Below are 20,083 nucleotides of genomic sequence, written 5' to 3'. Positions count from 1 at the left end.
CGCTCAGTTATCGCTGCGCTAAATTGATAAAATCTAAAGAAAAGTGAAAAAGAATATGTTGAAAATTCCCACTATTAGACCAGTATTTACAATTTACCATTATGTCATCTCACTCTAACACGCTGGCAGCGAATATGTTTCTGCAAAGATTTGACTGGTGGTGTTAGTGCTCGGAAATGCGGCCATTGTCGTCCATATTGGAAACGACATGAATCATAAGCGCACACAAACAAATGTATGTATAACATGTACATACATATGTACGTTTTGTTGGCTGCACAGCGAGTTGTTAATGGACAATTAAGGTTGGCTGGGGAGCAGTGAAGTTTTGGAAAGGGATTTTTTAAGGAAAACAGTATTTGGCAAAGTTGTTTGCTGTAGATAGTCTTGAAGTTGGTTGAACCGGCGACAGAGGTCGTAGTGGCAACTTTACCATTGGCATAGACAACAACATTGCCTAAGGAATAGAATTAAGCGGTTATTTGATGAATTTCCCACTCACTCGCACCCATAAAGAAACAGCTACGCGCCATAGTGCTACCGTTCTCGCATACACTATGCAACAACTAGGAAGCGTTCGTCGCACGTTAATCGACTGATGGCTTTTAGGTGTGGTGTGGTGTAGATAGTGGTAGTTGTGGTGGTGGTAGTTTGGTGGTAGTAATGGCAACAATCTCGTGCCCATTGTCTCATCGCCTGTTCGCTCATTGATTCGTTAACTTCTTGTTGCTCATTGCTAACGGCCGTTGCTACATCGTTAATCCGTCTGGTTTGGTTTGTTGGCGTCGAGGTTCGCTCGCTGCACTCAGTTCAAATTGAATTTTCATGGTGAGCGCTCGTTGGTTATTTCCTACGTTCGGTTTGTTGCACATTTCGGCCTGTGCTACCGTCGGTGGTTCACTTGTTTTAGTTCAGTTGATTTGAGATTTTCCAAAGCTGTGCCGAAAGAGAGGAGTAGGATGTGCGCGGTTCGGGCTCCATTGGCAAGCGGTGGTAATTGAGTTGGCCGAGGTCTAAACCGGAATTCACTTCATCGGTTGCGCTGTCTGCCGAACGCGTTGCGTGCGATTGCAATTATTTTTATTAACACCGCCACAAAATTGAATCTTAATTGATTGGCATAATAAGCTAACAATAACAAAAACACTAACAATATGAAATATTTATAATGAAATTGTCTACATATACGAAAGGAGCAGCAACGACAATACGACTGTGAATCCATACATGCATACATATACATATAAATCGATGTTTGTGAATTTTGTGCATTTAATGTTTAAATTGGAGTGGCTAAAAATTGTTTGTGAGAATTTTGTGCGAATTCTATGTGGACTTTTCCAACATATTTCGCGCCAGCAGCTGCAGCAATTTTTGTACCGTGCTGCAATATATACAAACGCTCATCATCAGTGCGCTAGTTCAGAATGGTTTTAGAGCAACAATTGCAGCAACAACACCAACAACAAAACTTGCAGGTACAGCGTTTATCAACGCAAGCACGTTTAAGTCCGACGGCTGATACCGTCAGCGGGTCTGATAGCGTTGGGGTCAGTAGTGGTATTGTTTCCTCGTGTCCCGGAACAATTGTCCGTTCGACAGGTGCCTCAGCTACAATGCCGCCGGAAGGTTTGCATCCAACAGCTGCATTGCAGTTGTACGCTGCTGCAGCCCAACTGGCACCAGGTGGAGTGCGCGTTCCGCCTTGGGGACCGTTTCTGCAATTCGGTGTGCCGGGCGTTTTTGCCGGCGGTCCATTTTTGGGTCGTCCACGTTTCGAGGCTAATTCGCAAAATGCTGCTGCTGCCGCCGCAGCCTCGCAAATGGCAGTCAATGCAAGTAATGCCTTCGCTAATTTAACTGGCCTAAGTGTGGCGATGCGAAATGTGTCAGCCGTACAAACGACTGCGGCCGCGGCTGTGGCTACAGTGGCCATTCAACATCGGTTAATGATTGGAAATCGACAAAATTTAGCGGCGGGACCACCAAGTGAAGGATCAAACGAGGATGGAGGTGAGTTAGACTCGGCCTTGAACATTTGTTTTGTTTATAGGATTCCAATATATCGATTATGCCCTACGTGTGAAAGTATATCAGAGCCAGTTTTTTTAAACTGTGTTTTCCAGAAGCCATTTGTGTTGCCTCAACTGTTGTTGCTTTCGAAAATTTTTTTCTGTTTCTAATTTTTCCACATTTACAACAGTTATCATTGTCGTCGTCATTCATATTATTTTTTTACACAAGTAAATAGCGAAAATAAGAGATATGAAATAAGTAGTACAAATTTAACATAAAATTCGGAAAATACTATTTTTAGTACATAAAATAAAAAAAGATTTGCATTTTAATATAATATTTTTTATAAAGTGTTGTAAAAAAAGAATTTCATACCTACCTGATGCAGATATTTTTTAAATAAGTTATAAATATGTTTCATCTAAAAATAATAAAAAAAATTATAGAAATATCTTTGTTTTGCTGCCAGCCATGCAACTTTTCCGAAAAATTTTTTGTTTTGTTTTTTGGATTTTAGAAAGCATATGCGCCTGCATATATTTTGCCTTTGTTTAAGGTTAACTTAAATGCTTCCTTATAAACATAAAAACACATAAAATTTAGAAAAAACTATTTTTAGCACATAAAATAAAAAATATTTGCATTTTAATATTTTTTATAGTGTTGTGAAAAAACAAGAATTTTTTTTTTAACTTTTCCGAAAAGTTATACTTGAAGAGGATTTTTTAAAGTTTTTTTAACTTTAGAAAGCAAATATGGGTCTGCATATAAAAACTTATTTATCAAGAGCTTCCATAAAACTTTTGCTAAGATAAGATTTATTGAAGAGCTCAATCAGCATTCAAGCGGACGTACTAAGAACTGTTGTAAATGTGTTTTAAAATACTATTCATATGAGACGACAAACAAAAAAATATATAAAAAAATATTTAAAAAAATATGAATAGCAAATCAACAAATTGTTTCTCTAATAGAAAAATTAATAAAATTTATAAGTACATGTCAAATTACGTTCACCAACAAACAAATTCAAAACTTACATGCAAAATGATGCTGCACATGGCCTACAATGGCAAAGTTTTGTGACCCACCGCAGGGCCATACGGCTGCGAATATGCTAAACATTTAAATACATGCTGTGTTATATAAATAATAAAGCCTCAAATGTTTATTTAAAACACAAAAAGTTAATGCTTTAAGTGATGGGAAGACCCGAGAATTCGAGGTACATTTTTAAACTTTTATTGAATAAATTTAGTAAAAAAATCATGAATCATTAAAATAGGTGTATCTGAGTTATGCTCGCTTTCGTTTCAATCCACACCTCAAAGAACTTTTTGCAGTCGGTGCCATATTTCATGTAAGGGTCAGACCATTGATGGGGCACAAAAATAAGCGAGGGGATTTGGGAAATTTTACAGCGGGACAATCAAATGGATCAGAATACACACTGTATACATAGTTTTCCAAAGTAATACTCCCAACTATTGTATTTTTTTACTCAGTAGATTCGTTCCTTGGAAAAGTGAGCAAAAGAATCGGAAAGAAACAAATTATAAATAGTAAATTTGGGGATATGTTCCATAGTCTAAAAAATCGTTTTTAAAGCTACATTTTTTTTCAAAAAAAAGCCGTGCAAAAGAAGTATTGCATAAGTTTTTATAAAACAAAAACAATTAATTTTTTTATTTTATTGAAAAAGAATGTAATCAATAAGTGCAAAACATAATATACAAAAATTCAAATTGAATTAGGAAGAAAATTAATTGGTGACTATGTATCGCTACTTGATAACAAGGGTGCACGTTTATTACGGACTAGACCAAAAATGCTATCATCAGTAGATAACACATGGGCTAAAAAGTCCCGGGCCTAACACATAAATGACACTAGTTTTATTGCATTCACCACTTTTTCAGTTAGTACTGACCTTAAATTGAAATTTCATATTATTATATTCATTAGTTCGTGAGTTATTGTGCTAAGAATGACGCTATTTTTATTATTTTCAAAACAATGGATCAAAAATAATTTTTCGTTTTAATTTTAAACTGCTTCTGGGTAAGAAAAAATACCGTTCAAGCGAAGTAATGGCTTCAAAAGTGTTACGAGGACTCCATTCCATCAGAAAAAACAACAAAAAAACGATTTTGCTGACTTCAAACGTAGTCGCAGAGACACCGACGTTGGACAACGCAGTGGACGTCCAAATGAGGAGTTAACACCAGAAAACGTAAAAAAATCCACAAAACTGTTTTGAATGATCAAAAAGTGTAGTTGCGAGAGTCACCTGACATCGTAAAGATATAAAAAGAATGTTTTGGCTTTATATTGCATGGGCATTTGAATATGAGAAAGCTGTGTTCAAAGTGGGTCTCGCGTTTGCTCATCATTTTGTGTCATCAAGACGCACTGTATCACAAGTCAATCAAAACAATGGCAAAACTCCATGAGTCGAACTTTGAATTGCTCCCACCACTACCGTATTTACCACATTTGGCTCCCAGCACCTACTGGCTGTTCGCAGGTCCAAAAAAAAGGTTGCCGGTAAGAATTTTGCTCGAAGGAAGAGGTTATCGCTGAAACTGAGGCCTATTTTGAGACAAAAGATGAAATTACGTTGATGAAAAAAGCTAATTTTAAACCAAAAAAAACATGTTTTCTTTGTTCGGCCCGGAACTTTTCAGTCCAGGTGGTATATCAGATTATATCTATATCAGATATGTCCAGCTCATCTGTCCGGCTTAATTTAAATTTTTAACGGCTTCTGTTCGCTTTTTCGTTGTAACAAAGTGTTTTATTAGTGACTCTCTTTTGCTTTCTCGATTTGTTTATGTAAGGTGGCGCAAAATTAATCATCCTATCGGAAAACTTATAATTTGGTGTCGTACCTCAATCATTTGAAACTTGTGAACTAGACAGCTGCAATATACAAACAAACAAGCCATAAAGCGCATAAAGGTCAAATAAATATTTCGATCACTCAAACTTATTTTTGTTTTATTCAGTAAAAAAATTATTAAAAAAAAAATTGGATGATTAATTTTGCGCCACAGCTTAATGCGCAATCGGACTTGATTAGTTCTAAAATATATTTATTGCAACGTTTTTGAAGGAACATATGTACATACATATGTATGGATAGATCATTACTTAATCTTACACGAAACATTTTTACTTATAAGCCTTTCTTTTAGAAATTTTGTTTTGTTTAGAGAAACACGTTTTTGTTTTGATATTCGTGCAAGAACGAAAATTTCGTGTAAAAAAATTTAATAGTGAAATGTTATGTTATTTCAAAATCGTGTAAAAAGACCGTGTGAAAACGGCCGCTTAGAAAGGGAATTGATTGTATAACACAAAATGCTGGCTGTAGGGAACAACTGCAACTAAAATGCTTAATGTATGGTGAATACAAAATTTTGTTTCCGATTATACATTTAAATTTTTTAGGATTTCACACATACATTGAATTTTGTAGAACAGCGTTTATTTTAAGAAAAATCGAAATTTTCATCCGAAAATTGTTTATAATTTAATTGCACAGCTAAAATTTCAAGTTAATCGGTCAAGATTTGTTCGAGTTATAATTCCTGCCGACTTTAAAAACGAAGCTTTGAAAAACGCGTATTATTATATAATATAATTTTTTTCTGCCTTTATTGAATTATTAGAATTATTACATTCCTATTACTTTTATTACTTTTTTCTGTTGTTTTATTATTATCAGTTGTTGTTCACTCGTGAAATAGCTCTCGCTTTGGAATTAGGCCCTGAAAAAAAAGACTTTGATCTGGTATCGCTATAGGCCAAAATGGTCTAAATTCAATATTAACTAACTAAATTTAAATTTTTTACAAAATTAGATCCTGATAACGAAATCAAGCAGGCTGGAATTGGATAATGAATTATGAAGTCTCTTCTTTTCGCCAAGCAACACTGGAATAGAGCTTCCTAAAATTACATTTGTTTGTAATATAGTGAGTTATACCAGTTTTATTGGGTATAACCATACGCGCGAGAGGCGAATCACTCAAATATTTCGTCAAGTGAGCCTAGCAGAGAAATGGCGAATAGAAGAGGCCTATAGTCTCTAAGAGCGCAAACAATGGGTGCATACTCGCAAATTTAGTGCTAAAGTTTACCCCATAAAAAGAGTAATAATCGCGAAGACTTCTTTGTGAAACAAGACTACTTTGTAAAGCTTATCTTCTCAAGTAGAATTAAATACAATATAAAAAATAAAAAAAAAATATTTTTTTAATTAAAAAAAAAACATTTGAAAGTTAAAGAAACATATTAATCTCGTTTTTTTATATTTGTTATCGGCTTCTGGACATTTGTAAAGAGATTTTAAAAGGAAATTAATTAGTATCAATCTGTACATCGATATATATATATGTAAATATATAATTGGCGCTTACATTCTTTATAAGATGTTAAGCAGAGTTCCTCTTCCTATTTGTGGTGTGCGTCTTCATGTTTTCCACAAATAGAGGGATCTACATTTTTAAATCGACTCCGAGCGGCAGAAATTTTCTATGTCGATATTTATCACGGCAGAAATACCCTCGGCAGTTTTTTATTGTAATACGTATGTATGTATGTGTACATGTATTCCTTTAAAAACATCCAAATAACTCTGTATTGATGAAAACCTTGAGCTTTTCAAGGCACAATCAAATGTATTAACAGTTAGAGCTGCAGATTTAGATGAGCTAAATAAGGAAAAGGCAGCGGGTCATCGTACCATATTTATTATCCAGCCCAAGGCAGAAAGTGACGCGTATATTCAATAACAATATTTTTTTTTTAATTTATAATAAAATAACCCGTTGAATTCACAATTTTTTAAATGAATTTTTTTATTTGGATCAACCAATGACAACGCAAGCGAAAATTTAACAATTATACAACTGCTCCATATCTACGATAGTTGGCGAACGTTTTTCCATGTAATCTGCTTCATATTTAAAAATTCATAAATACCTACATACATACCATATGTATGTATTTACATTGCGTAGGTTGCTCTGTTTATTGTACAACACTTGTGAGTAAATTCTTTTTGTCAAAAAAACCATCTTTATGAATAAAAAAACTTAAATATTTACTTCTTACTTTATGAGGAATACAAAGGAAGATCTTAAATTATGCCTCCGAAAGGAAATAATTTTTTGAATAATTTGTTTAGTATTCCAAATATTTTTCTTTACAAATGCCTTTTTAGTTGATGCTTCATTTATATAGACATATTTGTGCTATCGATTTATTTTTTATTATCGATTTTTTATTCGGATATGCGCATGCGAAAGATTGTCCTACAACAGTAGCCACTTTAAATCCTCCAAAACAAATTTTTTATGTCTTAAATAGATAAATTTCTATATTTAGCAGTTCGAAATAATTGAGAAATTCAACACGTTCAATACAGGGAATCCCAATTTCCCTAAATATTTGTGAATGGGCGGGAAGTGGCAGGCAAAGATACGCATTTTATACATCCACAGCGTTAAGCTATCGTTTTAAGAGCTATGGAAAGCGATATTTGCACAAACAATATCACCTAAATTTTTTCATAATATATTTAAAAATGTTTATTATTTTATTTAAACTTCGGATTCAAGGCGTAAAAATTGTATTTTTTTCCAAACATTTTATCAGTTGACTGAAATTCGGAGCGATATTTAAATTGCCTGTCATAGGGCTGTCTAGTAGTTGAGAAACCAAAAAAAAACACTTTTTATTGTGGAAGATTTTTAGGGCAATTCAGTTATTTTTTCCATGGAATGCTTCTTACATATGTACATACATAAATACATATTTCATTCTTAAATAAAAATTTATGCATCTCTTCATAAGCAAGAGCTTTTCACCGATTTAATATTTTTTAATCGCTTTCTCAATATTTTGTCCTTAATATAGCATTTGGGTATCTTTGCTTAACATTTTTTGAAAGGTCACAAAGCACCAAGTTTATAGCATATATGATTTATCGATATTTTAGATGGAATATAAGAAATCTCGAATAAGTAAATACTAATGGAAAAAAACTTTGCTGACGTCTCCCAAAATGAGTTCGAAAACAATAAGTTGAAAATCTACTCGATGGTTGAATAAAATTCCTAAACATTTTTCCAGTATTGAGCAAACATTTTTCTTATGATTTTCAAAAGATCTTTTCTTAAAACAAATTTGAAGCATTTGTTACCTAAACCAAAAGTATGGCGCCGATTTAATTGAAATCTACTGAAGTTTTTTCTTCTAGTATTAGAAGCATTTCTACATTTCTTTTATTACTGAAGTTTATTTTTATTGTACAAGACGGGGACCCTGCCGGAAAATCTATAATTGTGCAATTGGCATCGCATGTAAGACATATTTGATACTTGTGAACTAGACAGCTGCAGTATACAAGCAGACATGCAATGGGGCGCTAAAAAAATAATCGTCAAAATAAAGATCTCCATCACTCAAACTAATTCCTTTTATTTAGTAAACAAGTTATTCAAAAACAAATTTGAATGAATTAATTAATTTTGTGACACCTTGTAGATACCAATGGCGCAATGCTTCATCAAGCCTTAAATAAAATTGCTTAAGATATGTTAGTTCTTGCAACACCCATATATTTCATTGTTCCATGAATTTGCTTATTATTCCATTATTTCATTAAACATAGAAAAGGAAAAATTAATTTTATTCCTTTCGATATTTTTGCGAGTATTACTGAGGTGATGGTGATTTCATTCAAAAATTTACTACTGGGTCGGTTGCTATAGCCGAAAGAGGCTGTGTGTGACAAAAATTCGGTAAATCCGCGGCTTCAAAATCACTATGAACACGAAATAGAACATAAAACAAATGTTTTCAATTAGCGGTGGCGCCGTTCGGAATCAGGAACCACTCCGAATAGTTACTTTGAGGGCTTAGTAGGTCTGACTTGGTAGCAAAAAAATGAGCTCTATGACATACATACATATCCCCCATTTTGCTAATATCTGAGCAATTAGTGATAGGGGAGATATATCTCATATACTAACGATCTCGAACATTCTTCTAGTTGATTGTTGGGTATATAATCCACAAAATTTCAAAGTTTTAGCTGCTCAAACTGCTAGAAAATCCCTACACTTCCCACAAAGTAGGAACTGAATGTAGAATCATTCTAAATGAGTTGGCTAAGTGGTGTACCACCTGTATATAAATCAGTAAACTCTCTTCATTAGATGCGCACCCCTTTAACCTCAAGCAGGCTCTGGATCAGCTCGGTATACTTGGTGCAGGCTAACAGTAAATGCAACATATGGTACATTTGTGAAGTAACTAGACAGGACTGGCCTGACAGGAATGTACACAGAAGTAGCACTTTCTTTAATCTAAGCCGAACTTCTATTAGTACGGTAGTTAGTATCATATCACTGGGTACTGCCTAGAAGTTATACGTATAGCGTTTTCTTTTAAGGATTTCAGTGGCAGCTGCAGGGACGAGAAGAAAGTAGAGAACGTAGAGAATAGAGAAAGAAGGAGTATGAGTATATATAAGTAAATAGATATATCGGGTATTTTTTAAGAGCTTAACAACTTGATATTATAATAAAAAACAGAAATATTGTTGGATTGAATTTGTTTCTTTATAATATCTCAGTCAGTTAAATTTTTGACTACTTTACCCAATAAATCTGGCTGTATGGCGTCAATGATAGCTTGAATATTACAATAAATCGATTGTTGAGCTCGCTGTATGACAAGTTGGAATCAGATGTTTAGCTGGATAATTTTAGGAAACAAAAATTCAGTCAACATGGGTCTACAGCGGTCGCCATGCACTGTAACGGCAGCTCCTTCCACATTTCGAAAGAAATAAGGATCAGTGCTCTATGAACTTCGCGAACAGACTTTGTTTTCAAAATAAATTTCTACAATTGGGAAGCTTTGATCTGGCGTTAAACGATTCACAATGACTTGTCGAACCTTACTGCCCGCACAGCTTACCATTCTCAGCTGTCAAACCAAAGTTATCGAACTATCGATTCTTATGCAGTTAAAAGAAAAAAAAAAAACACCCGGCACAAAGTGGCGCAAAATTAGTCAACAATTTAGTTCTTGAATAACTTTTTATTAAATAAAAAAACGGTTTTAGTGATCAAAATCTTTATTTTGACTTTTACGCGTGCCATGTTGCCACCTGTCCAGTTCACAAGTGTCAAATATGAATGACGTACGACGCAATTTATAAAAATTATGAATCTACCGATTGTGATTTAGTATAAAATAGTAAATACCTACAAATAGGTAGGCAATTCTAACTTTGTTTGCACTTTTGCTTAACTTTGTTTATTCAATTATTATAAGTCAATGTTTCGCCTTCAAATCTCCTTGGATAGCTTCATTCAAGATATTTTAAATTTGGCCCACAAGATAATAAATTAGGATCACCATTTTCTAAGATTCGGCCATTTTTTTGTATCTTCTAATGGTTTCTTAATTTAACAAAATCGAGCTTGAAAAATTGACAGATATTTTATCTTTTTTATTTATAATATTTTCTTCAAGATATATGAAATTCTTTAATCTGTTAAAATGTCAAGTTTTTAATGTATCGACCGACAAAACTAAATTCTTTATTGTATTATATTATGGAAATACCCATTCATTGACTTATGTCGCCCAGATAATCGATTTATGTGAAAAGTTTGCTTTGTGTAGAAATGAATTTAAAACAGCAACATTTCTATGTTTTTTTTGCATTGTTAGTTACAATAGCATAAATAATGCAAATATAATGAGACTTTGGAATTGAAATCTCTTTTATAAACACTTAGAACTGAATAAATTATTTTATTATTTATCAATCAAACAACTCAATGTCACAGAATTTATACAAATTTCATATCAATGTAACGGAAATGATAGCAATTGTGATGGGTTGAAACTCATAATGTGTATATGCAAATGCATACATATATAGATGTGCTTGTGTGTATGTATAAAATTTAAATATATACTAATAAAAGTAGATGTCTGTATCTGTCGATCGGTGGTGATAGTAAAATTAATTGTTTGCTTTTTTGTTGGCTGTTTATAAACACATGACTCTTTGTTAGTCTCATTAATCAAATAATAATCAATTAATTGAATGCAAATAATACAGACATATGAACAACAATAAATATAAAGGCAAAACCATTATTTAAGGGTTACTGTAGTTACTCATTCTTACACAAGATGCACAATGTGCGATTGTGTTTAGTTGTTATTGGATTCAATACGAACTAATTGAATGATTTGATTTGTTTTGGCAAAACACGAAATGACCTTATTCTTTGAAATTTGCCGACTTATCAAAACATTTACTTTACACAATTGCATCGTATTGATTAGAAGTATTAACTAAAATTCTTGACAACTAAAATACTTTGACGCACGTCTCGATTTGGATTTATGAAATGCATGTGTGCAATCAGACAATGCATTCGCATATGTATTGTAAATATGTACATTTGTATGTACGTAGCATTGCGAGTGTGTCTATAAATAACATTTGCGTATGTTATTTCTCTCGCCTTTACAAATTTTTAATTAAAGTAACGTACGATATTCGATTCAATATTGACACAAACTTTGTGACTCTTTTAATTTTACTTGAGCATTAAGCGTTTAACTCTGTGGACCACAAACTTTTGATCTTAAAACTTAACAACTCGTTTAAATTCACTACGTCGGCATCAGCTCTTGTGCAAACATATGTGGTCGTTTACAAGCAGTATGGGTATATCCAACTGCTTACCTCTAACTAGAAATTTTCCTCAAGACACTATTCTTGACTCTTTAGGTTAGACTTGCATATAGACTAGGAATTGATCCATAGTGATACCAAGAGTTTCTATGGAGAGTTTAAGAACTTTATATTTTGATAATTTAAGTAGGCTTATAATTGTTTAATCTGCCACGCTTTCTGAGGTTGAAAATGATACAGAACCTAAGCTGTTTATTCATGTTTGGCTAAGTGCATGGCAGTGGCGAACACCTTCGTTACATTTTGCACTAGTTACAATTTGACAGCGCACAGTGCGGCCGATTCCCGAAAAGCTGGCCAAAACTCAAAAAATTAAGTAATTGATTCAAAATTTCTTACTCGGGGGTTGTCGGGGTCGCTGATTACGAATTTGATCTTAAAATTTTGAAAATCCACCCCCTTCCACCCCTATTGGCCACCCCCTCACGTGAAATAGCGTATATTCTAGAACATAATCAAAATGCATGTTAATTTATGTGTGCCGTCACCTTCGACACCAAGATTTACACTCTTTATTGGGAAAAGATAAAATATAGTTCGAAGATCTGGCATTGTGCCTACGTAGCATGACTTACGCGATCCTGCATTACTTGGTTCTTTCCCATCTTGAGTTCGTTGCTTGAATCGTTGCTGCATCTACATATATTCAGCAGCTATTTGCAGAGAGGTGGTTGTATACTGGCCGTGCTAGCCTGGTTTGGTTAGTATATCCACTTTCTCGTTTCCTTCAATTCTCTTGTCTTCTGGAACCCAGTAGATGGTGGCTTGTTTCTTAGTTCCGAGCTCACCCATCCTGTTCCGGTATTGTTGTACTCAGTGTGAGTTGGTCATTACAGCTGCTATTGCTTTAATGGTTGCTTGGCAATGTAAAAGTTTATTTGAAAGTTCCGAGGAGGGCTCTATATGGCTAAGTCTGCTGCGTTTGTTGCCGCGTAGCTCTCAGCTTGGAACACATCGCAGTAGTCCAATAGTGTGTATAACTGTTCATACCTAATTCCGGCTCCAACACTCTCTTCCATTTTGAAACTGTCTGTTATATATTAAAGGTGCGACGCTTTGAAAGTTGTTCTTTGCGCCATTCAGAAAAACAATTTTTTTTTGCCGACTTGTGTGGTTTCTTCGGATACACACGTCGAATCTGGTCTCCGTACTGCGTGTCACTCGCTGAAGAAGTAATATCGAGATGGTCGCAAAGTTTATTTCATAGACTTTACTTTTCAGGTACCCCCACGGAAAAAGTACAAAGGAATACGTTCGGGCGATCTGGTGGACAGGATATGTCAGTTTGTTTAGGAAGAATCATCGCAGTATTGTCATGGTGTCTCTGACCGTGTGAAATATCCTTTTTTTTGTCAATTGAACCAAATACTTATTAATTAGATCAGGATGTCTAGCAATTAAGTTCCGGGACTTTGCTTATAACTCAGCAACTGGCAAACTCAAATAAAAAAGAATAGAGATTTAAATGGAATTAAAAATAATAGAAAAAAATGGGTTCGAAGCCCACTGTGTACATGAAGCTTAAAAAAACCAAAATATTTCTAATAGCGGTTGTGCATGAGCAGGTAATGAAAAACCTCCGAAAGCATTCACGCCATATAAACGATCTCATTCATCTGGCGTTCTGAGGCGACATGAAACTCTAGATTTATGGCAGAATATCACCCAGTCGAGAAATTAATGTAGAGTTTTGGTCAAATGTATTTAAGGATATAAGTATAATAGATATACATATATATAAATACATATGTATGCATGTATAAGTATGTATGTATATAGAAGAAATCGAGAGTAACAAATTAAAACAGCTCAAATGGCACCTGGAAACGAAAGACCCTGGACTTAAACTAAACAGAGACTTTTGGGTGCTTGGAAAGGATGCACCGCCTTCTTCCCTTACACGCTGTATATCAAACCATACGCCAATGTGGTAAAAACCCCTCGCGAATAATCCATCTTCCATTCGGACGTACTTAGCACTAAGTTCCTTCAAATGAAGAAATCCTCAAGGCATAGAGCAAAAATTGGGTTAGAAAATACGTTTGAAGAATTATAAAGCATGTACGCGTCACACTAATATTTTGAGAAATTCTACAAAATTAAAAAACAAAACTGAAGACAGCGATGGCTTTTTAAGGAACCAATATTTGATTTCATCGATACAAACCTAAGCACGAGTACCTGATGGTATTCTGCTTAGCATCAGCAATGCTTTCATTTTAACCAGCGCATATATTACATCCACCAGCCAGTTTAGAGTGTGAACTATAAGAGCTAAAAAACAATCATCGGCTGTGTGCGAAATATCAAACACATCTGATTATTAAATACTTCAAGTGATTTATTTGCTTCTCTGTTTTTGCTATACATACACGCGAAAAGGTGAAAACATATTCATAGACTGATATTTATAATACGCACACTCACCTACATACAAACTCCGCAATAAACAAATCTACATACATATAAGTATGTACTTCTCTTACTGCTACAGTTCCAGACCGAGATGTTAAATATAATCAATTTCTAAATGTATTTACAATCTTTTATGCGTAGGTTTTTGTCAACGAATACATTGAGGATATTAATTTGATCAGACAGTGAGATAATGAATTTATAATTTGAAAATTAACAATATTCTGCCACAAGCCGCCCTAAAAGGGTGTCTATTATTACCAATTGTAAGACTTGTTTTTGCCTACAATTTTCTTCTTTGTAGCCTCATTGGAGCGAGTCATACGCAAAAATACTCCGAGTCACCACAAACTCATTAATCATTTTCGCGAAGAGGGAAACAAAAATGAAGAAAATTTTGTTTTTGCTTCACGTTGCGACATACGAGTACATACTCGTATAATATTTGCTCATGCCTACGCACTGAAGCGTGTTGCCGGTAAGCAAACGCCACAGCCATGCCACCAACCATAATCCACAAACACACGGCCAATTCACATACCACTAAGAGTTGGTCATAGCTAATACTCGTACTGTAAACGTAAACTAGTTGTCACTCTTCTGTTGAGTAAAATGTCGTTCGAATGCGAAAGCCTTCGCATATAATGTTTTGTATTGTCCACTTCGTATTCGGAATTTCATTGTCTTCGATTTCATTAACTTTTTTCATAACCCTACTGAAGGGCGGAGCTTCCATTGCATGTGTAGACCTAAACGTATGCATGTTTGTATGTTTCCGCAAGCTCAATTCATCATCATGTCGTTGGCCTACGCTGATATCGGATATACTTTAAAGGAAAATATTCTTGCAGGAAATGAAATGTGTCATAAGTTGATCGTTTTCATTCATCATTTTCTTTCGTGCAAGTTAAATTGCAAATGAATACAATATTTAGAGATGTTGTTGTATTGCACAACATGTATACATACATTTGTATGTATAAGGTGAACGTGGTTTCGGATGTGTCCTTCGTTGTAAAAATTTCAAAATACATTTTTGCCAATCGTTTATGTAAGCATGACATTAACCTACATATGTATGTGAACAGTAAACTCTCAAAAACGTGAGCGTAAGCTATCATGGAAACAGCTTTTCTTCTTCTGGCCATTCTAAAACATGAAATATAATTACAAGGTATCAAAAAAGCTGCTTTAAAAAGTATATACATAGGTTTTATATAGATTTTTGTTGTTAGACAGCAACAAATTTTGCTTTTTGTTTAACGCAACGAAAACCTACAAATGAGTATGGCGGTTTTATTGTGTAACAAATGGCAAATTGTTATTATTTTACTAACAATGAGCCTATTGGGCTTGAATCCCCAAACGATACATACGGTTTTCTCTAACAACGGTCGCTCCTTTGAAGTCACAGGAAAACCTCGGAGATAATTTCTGCCATAAAAAAACTTCTCACAAAAAAACAAACAAAAAATCATCGGCCGTTCGGTGTCGACTTCAAGCTGCAGGTCCTTCCATTTGAGGAACAACATCAATACGCACACCATAAATAGCAGGAAGAGCTCGTCCAATTCGGAGATTTTATCACCAATTTGCTATCACAAGAATAGAATGAATCCAGAATATGTTTCTTAAATATGCCTTAAGTTCTTTGAAATTTTTTGATCCAGTTCCCTCTTACAGCTTCCGCTTGTTATTAATTAGATTAACTATTTACTACATGAATTAATGAAGTGGTTAAAAAAAATGTTTTCACGGTGAAAATAGGTTTATTTAATTATCAATACAATCAATTCATACAGACCTATAAGTCTGATCTCTCTCCAAACTATTTGAAAAGTTGCTAAAACGAAAACTGATGCCGCATTTGCAGCAAAACAATATTGTTTCAGCTTATCAGTTCGGTTTTCGTCAGAAACACGGCACAATTGAGCAAGTCAATCGGATCAGCTCCGAATAAGGAATGCTTTTGGACGACAGGAATATTGCTCAGTTATATTTCTTGATATAGCTCAAGCGTTCCACAGAGTATGGCACGAGGGACTTGTCTCCAAAATCCAACGCCCACTGCCACAAATCCCCACAATATATTAGAATCTTATCTTACAAATCGGGTGTTTATTGTGAGGTATAAAAACTACTTAGCTGAAGTACTCGATATTAAAGCGGGTGTACTACAAGGCAGTGTACTGGGTCCGCTTTTATATGTACAATAATATACATGGATGACCTTCCAACAAACCCGCAAATATTTACATCCACGTTTGCTGACGAAACTGCAATCCTTTGTCGCTCCGAGTGTCTTATAAGAGCGTCGGGTGAACTCAACAGTCATCTGAAACACATAAGTAGTAAAATGGTTGGCATACTGGCGCATCAAAGTGAATGATCAAAGTGACTTTTATGCTAAATAGAAGCGACAGCTCCAGTGTATATCTAAACTCCACCCTCATACCTCATTCTAAAGAAGTTACACACCTTGGTGCTCGTATGGACAGGCGCCTGACATGGAAAAGGCACATTGAGGCCAAAAGTGGAGAGATGAAGCTAAAAACGAAAGATCTTTATTGGCTAATCAAATCCCATTCCGGGCTTAGCCTTGATCACAGAGCCCTTCTCTACAATACAATCATCAAGCCAACCTGGACGTGTGCGCCACAACTCTGAGGTAATACAAGTGCACGCAATATTGCAATTATAGAACAAAGACAATCTAAAATATTATATTGAGAATGGTTACTGATTACGCCGTGGTACATAACCAATGAAAATATCCATCGAGACCTAAATGTTCCATTAGTGGCAGAGAAAATTGCAGTAATCCAACAAAACTACTACTAAAGGCTGAGACACCACCCAAATTCATTGGCTCGGTCGCTGTTGCATACCGCCAATTCCTCACGTCTCAGAAGAATTGACCTTCCAACCCTGTGACGCAACCTTCTTCCAAAAGCTGTAGGTACTATAATTTAGGTTAAGAGTCGAAACCTTATTGTAAGTTTTAATATTAATTAATAGATTCACTAAATAATAATAACATTATAATTTACAAAAATCAATAAAACATATTAAAAGAAAAATAATGCAAAAGTGTTATAATTTACAATTACGGAGCTATATATAAAAACTAATTGTAAAGTATAGAAAACAGTTGAAAAGCGGAACAAGTATTAACCGTCGAGGAAGCTGAGTTATTAACTCTTGAACAAAGTGAGGTTATTTGGAAATGCCATAAAATCATAGTCAGTTTTTTTGCGTTTTATTGTTGCTAAAGGGTAATTTTCTAAGAGCTATAGGAAAGTGTTTCAAAAACACGCACGTAAAATTCAGAAAAATGGATGAAATTTTTATTTAAATCGATAATACAGTCCATATAATTTAATGTTTGAAGATTATTTCATGCAAATGTTGACCGCGACTGCGCTTCAAATTGACCATCCGCTTAGTCCAATTTTGGCGTACTCTTTCCAATGTTTCGGTCGGTATCTCACATATAAATGCTTTAATGTTGTCTTCCAATGCGTTAATTGAAGCAGGCTTGTCCGAATAGACATGAGCTTTAACATAGTTCCACAAAAAATAATCTAAAGGCGTTATATCGCACGATCTGGGTGGCCTATTGACAGGTCCCGAACGTGAAATAAAATGTTCACCGAACTCGCCTCTCAACAAGTCGATTGTTACGCGTGCTGTGTGGCATGTGGCACCATCTTGCTGAAACCACATGTCATGCAAGTCAAGCTCTTGCATTTGGGGCAAAAAAAACTTAGATATCATTTCACGGTAGCGCTCACCATTCACAGTTACGTTACGATTCGCAGCATCTTTGAAGAAGTACGGTCCAATGATAACTCCAGCCCATAAACCGCATCAAACTGTGACCTTTTCTGGATACATTGGTAGCTCTTGCAATTCTTCTGGCTGATCTTCACTCCAAAATCGACAATTCTGCTTATTCACGTACCCATTGATCCAAAAATGAGCTTCGTCGCTGAACACAATAAGTCAGTGTAATTTTTTGACCAAAGTTACAAAAAAATAAAATAAATAAACAAATTCTCAATAAAGTTTGGAAGCTCCAACTATTTAATATTATCATATTTAAACATTTTATACATGCATATGGCTTTTAAAAGCGGAAATATATGCAAATTTGCGTCCGCATGTAAAATTTATTAAATATGCCAGAATCTAAAAACTATCCATTGTTATTTTTTTAAATCTTTTCCCATATAAACTTCCAATATAAATTCGTTATTGCTAAATACTGTCCCACTTACATACATATATGCATACGTATACATCATTCGGATGTACTTACACAGATTATATAGTTGACTTTCCTCAATGATTTTGGTTTAAATCCATTTCTTCGGGTATTCAAATGTAAAACTTTTTTTAAAAATGTATTTGGTTAATTCTTACTTGGCTATTTCTTCTGTTTATACAAAAAAGGGGTTTTTGGTTTTTCAATTGGGCGAGGAGAGGGGCTTAGATGAAGCGCAACCTCGAATTAAAATTTCTATCACTTGTTTGAGTGGTATGTCGCCAAAAATCGTGGCGGATTTTGATTGTCAGATTATCCAACGTCGTTAACCTATCGACGTAGAGCAGCAGCTTTAAATATCCATGACAATCAAATATCGCATGGCCCTGTTACTTGAGAAAATAACCCATGGGTTTTATATCGCACGGCCGAGGGGGCCAATTGAAAAGTGCCTGCAATAAATGCATTTTCTCGCCCGTCCACATAAATTCCATGCAACTGTGGAACGAAAAAGTGAGTAATCATTTTGGAAAAATATGTGCCAACGATACGATCAGATCATGTAATATACGAAACAGTGATTTTTTGTCGATGTAATGACATCTCTACAATTGTTTCCGGATTTTCTTTTCATGAAAATGGCGTTCGAAATTTTCCCGTCCCCGAATTCCGCTCCAGATCAAAGAGTTTATCGTCAATAGCGTTAATATTATCACCGAATCTTTCTAGTTGCACTCTTTTTTCGTGATTGGCGTATTTAATAAACAAATCGTTTAGCTCAATAATCTGATAAGAGTTGTTAGCCTAAGACATAAAGTTGCGACCTTGCACATCGTTCAGACTTTTTTGATGAACGGCGGCTTTATTTAACTGGTAATGAAAAATAATATAATATACAATTATTGGTTGGTATGCGACGGTTTTAAGTGTTTTTGATTATTTAATTTAAATTTATTATAATATACAAGTAAGCTACATGCACTAATGGGGAGAAGAGTGGTGACCTGATCATCAACTTCCATTGGTCGCTGCTCAATAATACAACGTAAAAAGTTGAAAAATGAGCGACGTGAATGTGGATGACGTATATGAGCTTATAAGAGCGAAAGTTAAAAACAAAAGTGAGAAATGCTAACAAAAATTTAAAACAACAATTTAAGACTCTGTCACATATACCAAAAGCCGAGGCGAATCTATTCAAATTGATATCAGTAGGCCAGCTAATTTTTTTTTTGTTTTTCCTCTTGAACTTTAGGATGTCAGCACAAAATTAAATGCCGAACCTTCGTTCTTTTTCACACCTACTCCACTTTGCTTTTTCGTGACCTACTAATATCTGAAACATTTTGGTCTAGTGTCCCCACCTTTAAGGTACTTGACCACCTTGGAAAGCTAAAAAGTACAACATATTCAATAATTTGTTTTTCATGTTCTGTATAATATATATTATTAAAATAAATTTTTTTTTTTAATTTTTATTTAGAGCTTATATAATACAAAAAAAAATTGATTTATTAAAATTTCTTTTTTTAACATATATCCAGGAGGCGCCAAAGTCGAGGCCTGAAGAAAATCATGTCTTGCGG

General features: G+C 34.6%; 1 protein-coding gene across 1 annotated transcript in view; it reads left to right on the top strand.

The window, feature by feature from the left end:
* Positions 1–798: 798 nt before the first annotated feature.
* The window catches only part of LOC128858147 (homeobox protein unc-4-like), a 40,945-nt gene continuing 21,660 nt past the window's right edge, over positions 799–20,083 (top strand). The window contains exon 1 of the mRNA XM_054094159.1: positions 799–2,013. Within this exon, the coding sequence (XP_053950134.1) occupies positions 1,428–2,013 (586 nt within the window). The 5' untranslated portion in view covers positions 799–1,427. The remainder of the gene's footprint in view (positions 2,014–20,083) is intronic.

This window comes from Anastrepha ludens, chromosome 3 (assembly GCF_028408465.1).
Source record: "Anastrepha ludens isolate Willacy chromosome 3, idAnaLude1.1, whole genome shotgun sequence".
NCBI lineage: Eukaryota > Metazoa > Arthropoda > Insecta > Diptera > Tephritidae > Anastrepha > Anastrepha ludens.
This window is presented reverse-complemented; position numbering and strand designations above follow the sequence as displayed.